At 48.2% G+C, this 15,488-nt stretch overlaps 1 protein-coding gene and 1 long non-coding RNA gene across 4 annotated transcripts in view; one reads left to right on the top strand and one right to left on the bottom strand.

The window, feature by feature from the left end:
- Window positions 1-10,620, top strand: part of FOXA3 (forkhead box A3) — a 32,490-nt gene extending 21,870 nt beyond the window's left edge. The window contains exon 2 of the mRNA XM_081869286.1: window positions 8,801-10,620. Coding sequence (XP_081725412.1) covers window positions 8,801-9,988 — 1,188 coding nt within the window. The 3' untranslated portion in view covers window positions 9,989-10,620. The remainder of the gene's footprint in view (window positions 1-8,800) is intronic.
- A 155-nt stretch (window positions 10,621-10,775) lies between these two features.
- LOC309346261 lies at window positions 10,776-14,820 on the bottom strand. Of its 3 annotated transcripts, none has more exons than XR_014158538.1 (2): window positions 14,703-14,820; window positions 10,776-11,974 (listed from the first exon to the last, which is right to left on the bottom strand). It is a non-coding gene; the product is annotated as an uncharacterized lncRNA (long non-coding RNA). The 3 variants fall into 3 exon arrangements; XR_014158539.1 differs by lacking the exon at window positions 14,703-14,820 and adding an exon at window positions 13,339-13,501; XR_014158540.1 differs by lacking the exon at window positions 14,703-14,820 and adding an exon at window positions 12,986-13,327.
- Between the last annotated feature and the right edge of the window lie 668 nt (window positions 14,821-15,488).

Raw genomic sequence — 15,488 nt, 5'->3', positions numbered from 1 at the left:
CAAGCGCCGTGTGAACACGCTGTGTCAAAACACCACTTGTGTGCAATATTATTATGGCATATATTCTATGCTTTCCAATGAATCCTGCCCAGTGATGGATTGCACCCATTCTGGGGAGTCAGGGCAAGGGAGGAGAAGGAAATTTCCTACTGGACCGCAGGAACATCTGGCTAATAAAATCCCAGCCACGTGAAGAGGCGAGTTGCTGGGCGGCCCTGAAATAGCTCCCTCTAATCCAAGATAATGAAAGAAGGTTCAAAAGCCATTCGCCTTCTCAGAAACAATAGGAAGGCAACCTTGGTTGGGAGCAGGCTAATCTCCTTCGCTCTTTCTGAAAAGGGTTTACAATGTTTGGCTCAGGGGGGAAAATAAGTTACAGGCAGACACACCCAAGGCAGGTCTAAAGAAAACACAGGAGGAAATATCAGGTAGGAAACCATCTAAAAGCAGCCTTAGCCAGCCTGGCAACCTGCAGATGTTTAGGACTACAACTCCCACCAGCCCCAGCCAGCACAGCTGGGAGTTGTAGTCTAAAACATCTGGATTGCCCCAGGGTGGTGAAGGCTGAGCCAAACTTGTGTCGACTGTTATTGCAAGTGCCTTAGAGTCAAACAACATGATATACTGGTCTTCTGTGATCGGAAAAAGCTTTGGAGTCAAGTCACCCCTCCCCGCCGTGGTTGCTTTTTGAAGAACAAAATTGTGCTAGGAGTTCCAGCGATGGAAAAACAAACTCATGCGTGGTTTGGCTTCTACTGAATCATACCTTTGGTGTCTAGCTCAGAACTAGCTCAGCAGGGCAAACGGTGCTTCCAGGTGGGGACTTCATATTGTAAATGGGTTGGTCACATAGTGCGGATCAGCTGCTGACACCAGATTTCCTTCTTTCTTTTATTATTGGATTTCTGCCCAGAAAGGGTTGATCCGGATTTAATGGTGGAGGGAATATGGGACAATGACGTTTGTGTGGACATTGCAAACGTTTGCATGCCAATCGCGAAGCTCGTGAAGTGCCGTTTTACTGCACGCTAAAGGACAGAAGGAAACTCTCTCTCTACCCCATGACTTAAAGTGGAGTTGCCATTGGCCTCCTCACAGATTTCTATCCTGTGCCTTTCAGGGGATTGAGCCTCAGTGAGGGACGCAACAGCAAAACGCAATGGCAAAAAAATTCAAACACAGTGGTACCTCTGGTTACGAACTTAATTCGTTCCGGAGGTCCGTTCTTAACCTGAAACTGTTCTTCACCTGAGGTACCACTTTAGCTAATGGGCCTCCCACTGCCGCCACCACACAATTTCTGTTCTCATCCTGAGGTAAAGTTCTTAACCCGAGGTACTACTTCCGGGTTAGCGGAGTCTGTAACCCAAAGTGTTTGTAACCTAAGGTACGACTGGAACAATAAAGGAGCACAAGATGTCAGAAAATAACATTAAAAGAACAGCAGCAAATGAATATTTGCTCCATAAAGGTAAAGGGACCCCTGACCGTTAGGTCCAGTCATGTCCGACTCTGGGGTTGCGGCGCTCATCTCGCTTTATTGGCCGAGAGAGCTGGCATACAGCTTCCGGGTCATGTGGCCAGCATGACTAAGCCGCTTCTGGCGAACCAGAGCAGCACACAGGAACGCCGTTTACCTTCCCGCCGGAGTGGTACCTATTTATCTACTTGCACTTTGACGTGCTTTCGAACTGCTAGGTTGGTAGGAGCAGGGACCGAGCAACGGGAGCTCACCCCATTGTGGGGATTCAAACTGCCGACCTTCTGATCGGCAAGCCCTAGGCTCTGTGGTTTAACCCACAGCGCCACCCACATCTTATTTGCTCCATAAGATGCCCCAATCCCCCCCCAAATGTATGCACTGATTTTCTTTCAAATGGGGTCAAATTAAGAGAGTCGGTGGCTACATGTTCAGGGAGAATACGGTCTGGAAATTCTCCACACACTAAAGTTTTGCTGCTTGTGCCACCTGGGCACCCAAGCCACTGGGGGCCGCCCACCTGGCCCCCAGTATGAAATGTGGGCATGTTTAAGAGAGCCTGTTCAAGGTAGGAGAGGATGAGCCAAGGCAAATTTCAACTGAGTAGGAAGGGCAGACACGTCTCTTGCGCACTGTGGATATTTGAGGGGATATTTATTGAGATATTTTGTGGGCGTGATAGGAAGTACTGGCAAACACACTGGCGCCTGCAGACACACCCCTATGGATATATGCCTGGGACTGCTCACGCACACAAGTTCTGCACAGCGTCTGCATGGCAACATCATCATCAAAACACTGTCCTACTTCCCCATTTAATCCTGATTTCCCATTTCTTTGGATACCCTCGTAATTGAAAGGTGGAAACAGTAGGCGAATCTGGATTAAATGGCTAAAAAATATATACAGGGCAGCAATTTGAAGAGGACAACACAATGTGGACACTGAGAAAAATCTGTAAGCATGAGCAGTGGATCCAAATTAGGGGTCCATGGACGCCTGGGGGTCCGTGGCCCCATCTCTTGTCTGCAGCCCCCAACTCTAATTTTGACATTTTTGCATAGTAATATCGCGAATTTTACGGTCTGCTTTAGCGTTGTGCGATTTTTCAATACAGTGGTACCTCAGGTTACATACGCTTCAAGTTACATACGCTTCAGGTTACAGACTCCGCTAACCCAGAAATAGTGCTTCAGGTTAAGAACTTTGCTTCAGGATAAGAACAGAAATCAGGCTCCGGCGGCGTGGTAGCAGCGGGAGGCCCCATTAGCTAAAATGGTGCTTGAGGTTAAGAACAGTTTCAGGTTAAGTACGGACCTCCGGAACAAATTAAGTACTTAACCCGAGGTACCACTGTATGCTGGCCCCAAATCAGTTTCGAAATCACACCATGATAACAATTTTAACCCTGTATCGCTCCTTGCGCAAAGGAGGGCAGAGCAGCCGATTTCGAGGTGCCTCGGATATCGCACGGTGATCTCCGCCGATAACGCTGCTGATCTGATCTGCCTCCCCTCACGCCGAGGGAGCCGAATGTGAGGCTTTGCCTTTCCCTCTCTTTGGCAGAGCAGACCGCCAGCTCAACACTGCGGTGTGGCGGTATATCACAATGTCAGAAAGGAGCCGGTGTCAAACCACCACTGTTCTCACTGCAGCTTGTTTTCCCCCCATTTTCACCAGCAATACACCACCGAGTGAAGCCGCCACCGCTGTCTGCCCCTCATACCGGCCCTGGGCAATATACAATGGTACCTTGGTTGTCAAACTTAATCCGTTCAACTCCCGGAACCGTTCATAAACCAAGGGGCAGCTTCCAATTGGCTGCAGGAGCTTCCTGCACTCAACCGGAAGCCGCGTCTGACGGTCGGCTTCCAAAAAACGTTCACAAACTGGAACACTTACTTCTGGGTTTGTGGCGTTCGGGAGCCAATTTGTTCGGGAGCCAAACCGTTTGACAACCAAGGTACAGTGGTACCTCTGGTTACATACGCTTCAGGTTACAGACTCCGCTAACCGAGAAGTAGTATCCTGGGTTAAGAACTTTGCTTCTGGATGAGAACAGAAATCGTGCAGCAGCGGGAGGCCCCATTAGCTAAAGTGGTGCTTCAGGTTAAGAACAGTTCCAGGTTAAGAACGGACCTCCGGAATGAATTAAGTACTTAACCCGAGGTACCACTGTATTGATATATCGCCCAGGTCTACCCCCCCATCCCCCTCCCCTCCCACTCAAACCATGCTGTGGAAGTGACTCGGTTTCTTCTCCTCTTCCCACCCACCCAACCTTCTGCACCTTCCTTCATCCCCACGCCTGATCTCCAATTTCAGAACATCAAGATGTTTAGCTGCTGATAGACCATGATTTTGAAAAACAGATATCTCTTAGCCCTAGTCTTTTTTCCCCTTTTTCTTTTAGTATACCTTTGCTTATTAGGGGTTACCCCATATTTTGTTCAAAAAAATATATATGCAGAGGTAATGCACACGAAAGCTTATACCAAGAACAAATTACAGATAGGTAGCCGTGTTGGTCTGCCATAGTCAAAACAAATAAAAAAAATTCCTTCCAGTAGCACCTTAAAGACCAACTAAGTTAGTTCTAGGTATGAGCTTTCGTGTGCATGCACACTTCTTCAGATACCATCTGAAATACCATCTGAAGAAGAAGTGTGCATGCACACGAAAGCTCATACCTAGAACTAACTTAGTTGGTCTTTAAGGTGCTACTGGGACACGGGTGGTGCTGTGGGTTAAACCACAGAGCCGATCAGAAGGTCGGCGGTTCGAATCCCCGCGACGGGGTGTGCTCCCATTGCTCAGTCCCTGCTCCTGCCAACCTAGCAGTTTGAAAGCACGTCAAAGTGCAAGTAGATAAATAGGTACCGCTCCGGCGGGAAGGTAAACGGCGTTTCCGTGCACTGCTCTGGTTTGCCAGAAGCGGCTTAGTCATGCTGGCCACATGACCCGGAAGCTGTTCGCCGGCTCCCTTGGCCAGTAAAGCGAGATGAGCGCTGCAACCCCAGAGTTGGCCACGACTGGACCTAATGGTCAGGGGTCCCTTTACCTTTAAGGTCCCTTTACCTTATATATATATATACATAGAGAGACTGTGTTTGTGTCATACCAACACAGTACCTACCTGAATCTAGTACCGTAGAATTATCAATTTTTTCAAAGTTAGGGGGTCCTGTGGCTGGGCTTTTGAAAAATAGGGGGGGTCCTCAGTAATTAGCTAAATCGGAACCACTTTTTGTAGAGAAACTTTTTCTCCCTCTCTCATAACGCTGAAGCCAAATGTCGGAAGGTTCAGGGCAGATAAAAGTGCTTTTTCATGCAGTTAAACAATGGAACTTGCAGACAAGTTCAGATGGATTTTAAAGAGGATTGTCAAATTCGTTGAGGATAAAAGGCTATCAGTGGCTATCAGCCTTGTTCAATGGGGCGGTATGATTCTGAATCCCAGTTGCTGGAAGGCAAAGGAGGAGAGAGTTGCTATTGTGAACTGATCCTGCCCGGGGGTTTCCCTCATTGGCATCGATCTGGTTGGCATGGTGAGAATACAGGATTACATTTTCAAACTGCCACACTGAAGAGCCCTTAGACTTCCTGTGCAAGTTCACAAGAACCCAAGACACTAATAATAATAATAATAATAATAATAATAATAATAATAATAGCATTTCTGATGTTTCAGAAGGAAGATAAATTATAGGCACAATGCCGCACAGCCCCAAATTCCAAATTAAAATGTATCCTACCATTAAATGCATATATTTGTGCATACATCCAGCTCTGTTGTGAAAACAGTTACTCCGAAATTCAGGAATCAATTGCCCCGTTCTGAAACCAGTCACGGTTTTTGCTCCTCTGGCCAGAAGTTCTTCCAAGGTCTCTTACTTTACATATACCTTGACCCAAGGTATTCGCGTTTGATTGGCAGTGTGTTGTATTTCTTGACCATCTCTAAGCATGGTGTTGTACATCTTAGGAACATTTCAAGACTACATTTTCTGCGAAACGGTTAGCTGTTGCTTATGAAAGTTAAGTAGCATTGCTTTTAGGGGGGAAATTTCCTTGCATTTTTTCTGTCCTATCTTCAAACCATGCTCAGGAGATCGAGAAATGGGCTCCTAGGATCCTCCTCCCCTCTTGCACAATCAATCACGCCTCCCACTAAGTTTCAGAACTAATTACGATTATTGCTACGTCTATACTGCCATTTCTGTTAGCCCAAACCACAGTTTCCAGACCCACTTTGAACAACTGCTCAGTGGAAACAATGGTTAGCGGAAACGCTGGTGGAAGCGTTGATCCACAGTTAGCTTCAAAACAGAAAAGGAGGGCGTATGTGTAGATAATGTGCAGATTTCAATGTAAGGTTGCATGCAGTTGCATGTGAGAATCTGTAGACTGGGAGCATAATGTTGGCAACAGAAGAGTAGCAGAAGAGGACATTTCTGACCCTCCCTGGTCCTCAAGTCACACACAAGGAGCTTTCATGAGAACAAAACAGCGGCTCTTCCTATACTTCCTCTTCCCCCAAATCAGACTGGGAATGATGGGGCAGTGTGGAGAAACCACCAGCCCCACTAAAGGCTCTTCCACCTGCCTCTCCTAGAAGGCCCCTCAAGTGGTGGTGGCCCTGCCCCACATTCTGGAACACACACCCTGCATAACCAGGAATTTTCTAAGGGCGGTGAACCAATAGAACAGCCCGCCTGCTCCACCACCCATAACTGGGAGGGTGGAGCAATAAAACAGGTTGCAGAAGGCTGTTAGACAAACATTTGGGTGGATTGCTTTATTCCAAGAAATGGAAGGCGGAACAAGTCCGAATAGTGTAGCGCCAAACAGTGTCACGCCAGGAAAATCCCCAGTTGAAATCTCACCTCGGCTAACTAGGTGGACCTTAGGCAAGCCATACCAGGCTTGCCCATAACGGAGTTTAATGTCTGTTTCTCATTGAATTTGCATAGTCCACATGACGTTAACACACACACACACCCCAAGCAGCACCCACCTCAACGCTTTCCTTCCATAAATTCAGGCTCCCCGATGAGGGTGGGTGATCCGATAAGCTGAGCAAAGCCGGGCTGCAAACTGCTCCGTTCAGGGTTGCAGCCTATTTGGGTCCGTGTTTTGGGGTGACATAAGAGCAACCCTCGCTTTCTGCCACTCTCTTTTCCATGCCTGCTACTTCCTCAATGTGTTCATTTCTTTTCCAGTCGTACTCATAACTATTTATGGTGTGCTCCCAGTCCCGAACCGGGGAGGGGGGAGGTTGTTTGTTTGTTTATCCCTCAGGTTTGCACAAAACCAGAAAGCAACACAAGCAAATTTATAACTGCGCAACCGGGGCGCTTTTGCATGCGCCGCAGCTATCTGCATGCGTGGCCCGTCAGTTCTTAATTGGCATAACTGAGTCAACCAATGAGAAAGCAGGCGCAAAAACAAAAGGGAATGCTTGGTGGTATTCATGAGAAAGACCAAAGTTGTTTCTCATATATAAATTCAGATACATGTGGGTGGAGGCTATTCCAATCTAATTTGAATGGGGTGGGGAAGGAGACAAATGGCTAAATCAGGGGTCAGCAAACTTTTTCAGCAGGGCGCCAGTCCACTGTCCCTCAGACTTTGTGGGGGGCCAGACTATATTTGGGCTTTTGAAAAATAGGGGGGGTCCTCAGTAATTAGCTAAATCGGAACCACTTTTTGTAGAGAAACTTTTTCTCCCTCTCTCATAACGCTGAAGCGTTCCCAGCTTCATTCCCCCCCAGCTCCCGGGGGGGAATGAACAAATTCCTAGGCCCCACAAATAACCCAGAGATGCATTTTAAATAAAAGGGCACATTCTACTGATGTAAAAACACGCTGATTTCTGGAACGTCTGCAGGCCGGATTTAGAAGGCGATTGGGCTGGATCCAGCCCCCGGGCCTTAGTTTGCCTACCCATGGGCTAAATAATGCTCAAAGGTGTGGGGGGACGGGACCCATTGTCTCTCAACCCCACCCCTCCCTTGGCCATCTGTAGTAATAAAGAACTGCCTCACAGGTCTGATGTAAGTATCGTTGTGGTCATGTATGTGATGTTCTCTGAGCATCCAAAAAGCACTTTTTAAATGCTAAGCACCCTGTCGCCATCGCTATAAAGGAGACTGGATTTTTGTTTTTGTTTTTAAGAAGGATTCTCTTCTCCGCTGCTTCTCAAAGGCTGGCACTGATAGACCAAGAGTCCCCTTTGGATTCTTAGATAACAAATGAGCAGTGGTCCTCTCCTTCTCATCTCAGTGGAATTCTTGGTTCAACTGAGATTTAAATCTGGGTTTCCTACCAGCCAAACCCAATACTCTAGCTTTTTCAGGCAGGCCTCCTTTCTTAAACAAAAACCCGTTCAGGTCCACCGATGTCTTCCTGCTGCCTTTCAAGGCCTTCAGAACAGGCTCCGTGAACAAAATTTATGGCCCCCGTCACCCACAGCAACAGACAACAGGCATATGGCCAGTGAGGACTGTGGCACCAAACTGTATTGCTTGGTATCGCCCATCCCTTGGCAGCAGATCCTCACTTATCCTCGAGGATCAATAGTTTTGCCAATTAAGTCCCTATCTTATGTAAATAGCAGGGCTGCTTCGCTGCCTTGAAGCATCTGGTTCAGTGGCTTTGAGCAAATAAAGGACTGGTAAACAAAGATGGCGCCCCAAGGGGAAATGACTGGGCTCATGGACCACCAGCCCACCTCGTCTGAAATGGAGGAAAGCTTCAGCAATGGCAGCCCAAACTTTCTGAGAGGGAATTTCTACTCTCTGTTCCCTGTGAGATGGTACTAACCAGGGATGTTTCACCTGGGAACTCTCAAGTGCGCCTCATATTTTCCTTTCCGCAAAATTTTAGTGGCAAGCCTAGTGTCAGATCTTCCTTCTATTTGTGACCCACCTGTATATTTTTTCCCTAGTAGAGGTTGCAGTCCCTCCCTTTGTGTGCTTCGCTGTGAGGAAATGTCCCCCTTTCTCTTATAACTTGTGTCAATGGTGCAAGTGAACCCTCTTCCTTTTATATTTCCTAGCATAAAATGGTTTTTCCTCTGCATTCCTGGGGCAAGCGATTGTTCCGTCATCAACACCTTTTCATCTGTGGCACAGGACAAATTCAACAGGTGCAGCTGTCTGCTTTTACTGTGCTTCAGTGGCAGGAAAAGCTCCACCTCTTGATTTCTGCCTGCTGTGTAACTATCAAAAGCGTCAAACGTTGGACCATTTCTTTGCCATTTGTCTCCCTGGGGAATGCTCCGACTCTCCTGTAACCGTCTCCTTTTGTCTCCCACAGGTGTTTCCTTCGGTGAGCACGATGACGTCCAGCTTGGGGCCTATGAACTCGATTAATTCCTACGTGACGCTGAACCCCCTCACTTCCCCCAGCTCCATGAACATGCCTTATCCAAACAGTGGATTGAGTAGCCCTTCTCTCACTGGACTGACCAACGCCACCAGTTCGATGGGCCTCCCGTCGGTGGCGTCTCCCGTCAGCCCAGTATTGACTCAGCTGGGAGCTCAGGCCCCCACTCTCAACTCTCTGTCGCCTTACCAAAATGTCGGCCAGTCCATGGCCCCGCTAAGCTACTCGCCGTCAGGCATGAACAGGCCCAAGGAGATCAACAAGTCGTACCGGCGCACGCTGACCCACGCTAAGCCTCCCTATTCCTACATCTCCCTCATCACCATGGCGATTCAGCAGGCCCCGAGCAAGATGCTGACCCTCAACGAGATCTACCAGTGGATCATGGACCTCTTCCCTTACTACCGCGAAAACCAGCAGCGCTGGCAGAACTCCATCCGCCACTCCCTCTCCTTCAACGATTGCTTCGTCAAGGTGGCCCGTTCCCCGGACAAGCCCGGCAAAGGCTCCTACTGGGCCCTCCACCCGAATTCAGGCAACATGTTTGAGAACGGCTGTTACCTGAGGAGGCAGAAGCGTTTCAAAATCGAGGACAAGGCCAAGAAGCCGAACTCCAAAGGCTCCAACACCCAAGAGCAGGCGTCCAAGATTCCTGAGGGTCTTCAGGAAGGCCAGAGCCCCAACACGGGCTCGGAAGGAGCAGAGTCGGGCCACTCAGACACCTCCCATGGCTCCGAGGAGCAAAGGGGTTTGGTGCAACTCGATTGTTCTGGGGGTCAGGGCTCATCCCCAGTTTCCGAGGCCTCGCCAGCCCCCATCTCCCAGTCCATGAACAGCCACTACTTTGCCACCTCAATTACCAACCTGGATCTCCCAGGCGACCTCAAAATGGACCCTCAATTCAACTTCAACCATCCCTTTTCCATCACCAACTTGATGTCCACGGAGCAGAACCACAAGATTGACCTGAAGTCCTACGAGCAAGCCATGGCCTACAGCGGCTACAGCTCCCCACACGCGGTGGAAAGCAAACACCCCTATGAGGCATCCACTTCGCTCAGCGAGACCGGCTCCTATTACCAGAACCTGTACAGCCGCTCCTTGCTCAACGCCTCGTAAGGTTGTCGTTGCGAGATAGGAGGGGGCCAAAGGAACAAGAGAAGCTCTGCCTCGTGCCGCCATCACCAGCAAGACCATCCACGAGACGTTCTCTCCCACCGCCATCCAATCTCATCGTGGCCCGTGGGACAGAGAAAGCAACCAGAGACTTGGCCTACTAGACTCTCTGACGAATCATTACGCTTTCCAGACCTCAAAACCGAAATTGCCTCATAGCGGTCCAGAGCTCCTTTGGCGGCCTTCCGTGTCAATGGACTCACTTGCCCAGGGAAAAGCAAGGAAGAACAAGCTCACGCACCTTTGGGCCACCAACCAATGGCCAGTTGGGTGATAAAGGCCATGGATGGAGTCATCTATACTTCAGCATGGGTTCGCACCCATGGCAGATCCCCACCACCTCAAAATGGTGGACCCCACTCTGAATTTTACGGTGATTAAAGATGCTTGCTATATCTCCAGGAGTGGAGCTTGGATGGGTGTCCAGGAATACATAAAAAGGGGCAGAGAAATGGAAATTTGCAAACTGGGGAGCCATCCCTTGGCCCAGAACATTGGGACTTTCCTGTCTCAACGCAGATGTTACAGTCAACGTTTGAACTCTTGTCTTGAGATTCTCAAACCCACCCGTTTAGGTCAGAATGATACGTCGCAGGACTCCATTGTTACACACACACACACACACACACACACACACACGGGTTTGGTTACCCCAAAGACAATTTAGGCCTCAGCCTGAAGACGAGCAGGGAAAATATAGTTCACATCTATCTTCTTCTTTTTTTAAAAGAAAAGAAAAAGTGGCTTTATATATTTAAATATTTGTGCTTTCTGTTGGGAAAAAGGGTAAGAGCTTGATTTAATATATCATACTTTAGAGACAATTCGAGGGGGTGTTTGTTTCCAAGTGTGTTTGTCTCTCCTTTTCTTTTCGGTATTAATGATAATTAAAACAAAACGGTATTCAGGGTTCCCCCTCCCCCCCCTCGCAACGCCATCCCACCGCTAGCAAGGAATTTATAACTCTGATCTGGTGGCACAAGCAACAAAAGGCTCCTGGCTCCCGGTACTTAAGACCTCGAAAATATTTATTTATTTTTAACACATACTTCCCCCGATCTTCCAGGGCTGAGGGTGGGAATGAGTGAAGCTGCTTTCGTCAGGCCCAGCTCACTGTTCGCCTAACACAGAGAGACAGCACTTCTTCAAGATTTGGGACAGGCTTCTCCTACAGCCCCACCTTGACATCCCAGGGGTTGAATCTGGCCCTTTTTTGCATGCAATGCCAATGCTGTACCATTGAGCTACAAACCCTTCTGCAGAACAACAACCTCTGCAGAGCAGAAATAGCAGGTGTAAACTTAAAAAATTAAACCTGCCACTATCGTGCCCAGATACTCAATCAGCATAGCTGTCAACTTACAAATTTGAAAATAAGGAACCAGCAGCCAAAATAAGGGATCAACAATTACTTTGATAAAATACATATTTTGTTGCGTGCAAATGGCTTTAGATACCTATTAGGTCCATAAATTACCATATAGCATATATTCAACACAAAAAAACCAGCAACAATTTGTTGTTGACAAAGGACAGCTGGACATAGAAAGGGCCCCATTACCTTCAGTAGCTTATTTAAGGGACATCATCAATAAGGGACAGCAGCGGGACACGGCGCTGGGATAAGGGACTGTCCCGCCAAATAAGGGACGCTTGACAGCTATGTCAATCAGATCTCTGCCACCCTTCGAAAGACGAATCGGAAAAGGCAGCCCAATCACAGTGTACAATTAACAAAAACCAAAATAAGAGCGTAACCCAGAAGAAAATGGGGGTGGGGGGAATAGGCACAGTGAAGTTACATTGCTGAAAATGGAACTTACCTATTTTATTTTATTTTGGATTGAATCGGTATCACTACCAATAAACCTTGGCTTGTATCTCCGTATCGTTATCTCCCTTTGTAGTCCTTTCTCATCCTTCAAACGCCTGCAAAGAGGCACAGCTTACTTCGAAGTGCCAAGGAAACCACACGGTTGTGCGAACAGGGCTAGATCATAGAATTGCAAGGGACACCCGGGGGTCATCTAGTCCAACCCCCCTGCAATGCAGGAATCTCAGCTAAAGCATCCACGACAGATGGCCTTCCAGCCTCTGCTTAAAAACCTCTGAGGAAGGACAGTCCACAACCTCCCAAGGGAGACCATTCCGGGGTCGAACGGCTCTTACTTAGATGTAACAGTATAGAGTCCGATTAAATAGGTCAGCTGAATGGCACAACAGGTTCCGCCTCCTGAGTTTAATGCAAGGCGAAATCTGCACCATCGTTTTTATATTTCTCCTCTCTAAGCTCGTTCAGCTTCCTAGATTCACAGGGCAACTACTGAAACCCAACCATAAAACGGTACGCATGTCCTGGAGGAAAAAGAGGACATACAGTATGGCCAACCCTAAATCTGGCCCATCAACAGGACCTTAGATATTTACCGTATTTTTCGCTCTATAAGACGCACCAGACCATAAGGCACACCTCGTTTTTGGAGGAGGAAAGCGAGAAAATAAATATTCTGAATCCCAGAAGCCAGAACAGCAAGAGGGATCTGGCTTCTGGGATAGCCTCTGGCTACTTTTTAGGAGGAAAAAAGTGTGTCTTATGGAGCGAAAAATACGGTATTTATCAAAAGTTCTACCCCACTTTTCAGCACATCTGGGTCTCAAAGCAGCTTACAAAAAAAATAAATATGCAAGATACAAAACTTAAAATGGACTGAAACACTCATTTACGGTTACAAAGGGCTCCTGAAATCCAGATATTTTTAGCCTGGCACCTGAAACTTGGCAGAGATGGTGCCCATCTGGTTTCTAATGGGAGGGAGTGCCATAGAGATGGGTCGCTTTCCTTAAAAGAACCAACCAATGGGCAAGATTGACATCTGTCTGGGGAATATTTGCCTCAGCCGGCACAAGCCAACCATGTCATCAACTCAAAGGAAGCCGGACCTTTGCTTCGGCCTAGCAGCCTCTGCCCATAGCAAAAGGGAAGCCATTTTGAAGTGGCCGGCCAACAACACAACTTGCCAGGCCCCACTGCCACCCTGGCTGTTCATACACAAGCCTATTTGGGCAGTTTGAGAGGAACAAATGGCAGGAGATGAAATCCCAAAAGTGTGGGGGGTTTTTTGGTCCAACATGTGCTGAAATACATTTTTCTTCAGGGGCGCTTAGAAAGCCGAGTGCTCTTTTAAGCGCCTCTGTAGAATTTTAATCTGAAACACACTGGGTCAATAAAATATTATGGTACACTTTTGGTGTGTGTGTTTTTTTTAATCTCCCTGCCATTACTGTTTTGCCACCACAGGGGGCTGGATTCGGCCCTTCTTTCACGAAGTGCTCCACAAGATTCAAAATGGCGGGGAGATCGCCTGTAGCGGTTGTTAGCAACCGCAGAGGCCTTGCCTCTCTCCACAAGGGCAAAAAGGCAGTCCCAGAAACAAGCACGTTAAGGCCCCAAATTAAGGAGCCTTCAAGCCAAGATGGGGAAAGGAAAATGGAACATGAAGGTCCTTCTTTGGTCGAACATCCTATCTCTCACGGCTCCCCTCAGGCTTCTTATTTGACTTTCCAGAGAAACTGGAAAGAACTAAGGGACCTAAGATGGAGTCACAATGGTGCCTTGTTCCTTCCATTTTATTTTTCCACTGGAGCTGATGGGAGTTGTAGTCCAAAAATCTGGAGGGCATTAGACTGAGGAAGGTTGCTAGATAGTGCCTTTTTATAAATAATTCCAGTGGGCCTATGTACTGCGTAGGGATGCTGAAGGGACAAACCCCTTTGCTTAAAATAAGAGTGAAATGTTGATATTACTACAGATATTTTGAGGAATACAAAACTGATCATAAAAATGCAAGCCTTTTGCAAGAGAGTAGGCCATTAAACTTTGCTGCCTCCACTGCCAGTCCTTGGATCTGAAACAACACCCCTGTCCCCAGGCTTCCCTCCATTTCTGGAAAGTGTCCCTTTCTTTGATGTGCGCTAAGCAATGCCATTGGGACGCGGGTGGCGCTGTGAGTTAAACCACTGAGCCTAGGGCTTGCTGATCAGAAGGTTGGTGGTTCGAATCCCCACGACGGGGTGAGCTCCCGTTGCTCGGTCCCTGCTCCTGCAAACCTAGCAGTTCAAAAGCATGGCAAAGTGCAAGTAGATAAATAGGTACCGCTCTGGTGGGAAGGTAAACGGCGTTTCTGTGCGCTGCTCTGGTTCGCCAGAAGCAGCTTAGTCATGCTGGCCATATGACCTGGAAGCTGTACGCCGGCTCCCTCGGCCATTAAAGCGGGATGAGCGCCGCAACCCCAGAGTTGGTCACGACTGGACCTAATCGTCAGGGGTTCCTTTACTTTTATCCTTTAAGCAATGCCATCTGCAATCAAGGAGATCCGAATTTGCTAGACAAAAGGAAAGCTCATTGCAACACAGGTCTGCTCCTCTGCACACATTTACATAAGCCCTTGGTTTTGCCAGGTGGGATCAGAGCTCCTTTGCAACTCCAGTTCTTGTGAAAGGGGAGATTAAACTTTGCCGGTCATGAATCTGTGGATAGCTCAGATCTAACGTCCCGAAATCTGCAGGCGAGCTGAGCGAAAGAGGCCTAACTTTAGAATTCAAGAGTGGAATGGTGATTCAGTCTTAAAAACTAGAAGTGTGACCCGTTTAGAAATACCTGAGATTCCTCACAAATTCTGATGAAGAGGAGCAGGATTTCGGGAGGGGAAGTGAATACAGCTCCCTGCAGGCCACTGCCCCAACCTTTATCCTCCACCGCTGCCACCCACCCACGGTGGTCCATGACCCCTGGGTTTGTTTACTCCTCAAATACAGTGCCCACACTTATCCTCTGGCGTGGTGGTGGGGGGGGGGAAGAATCCAGGCCTTCAAATCCCACCTCCTGCTGCCCTTGCAGTGCAGATTAATCATTAACCGGCCAAAGCCCCAAACCCAGGCACCAGGGTCACACAAGAGCCACGTGGCCAAGCACACACCACAAGGGGACGTGTCCTAAGCATCTACGTCTTGCAAACCCCAGTCAGCTTCTCTCCCAGCGGGACCCAGGTCACTAAAATTCCAAATTCACCTGGGACATGACAAAGATCACTGCTAAAAGGTGTTTTTTTTGCAGGAAGGCTACATGGTCGTCTCATCCCCTCTCATCAATCTGGCCAGCTAGGAAAGTCCCACCGAAGGGGGGGGGGAGATGGGAAACTAACCCTTTTCTCTGGAACGCTGCAGTCCAGAAATTCAGGGTCCCACTCAAATTCTCCACGCCTTTTGGAATGCACTTGCCATCCACAACATCTGTTCGGGGCATTCTGCACAGCAATGCATACTATCAAATCCCTCGCCATCCGTCAGCGGTTTATAAATCTAGCCTAAAGGACACCAGAGGTCCTCAGAAGCTTGGGGGGGGGGGATCTCTCACCAAAGCAGAGTTCTTGAGAAACAGCTTCCC

This window comes from Podarcis erhardii (assembly GCF_964252035.2).
Source record: "Podarcis erhardii genome assembly, chromosome: 7".
NCBI classification, from domain to species: domain Eukaryota; kingdom Metazoa; phylum Chordata; class Lepidosauria; order Squamata; family Lacertidae; genus Podarcis; species Podarcis erhardii.
This window is presented reverse-complemented; position numbering and strand designations above follow the sequence as displayed.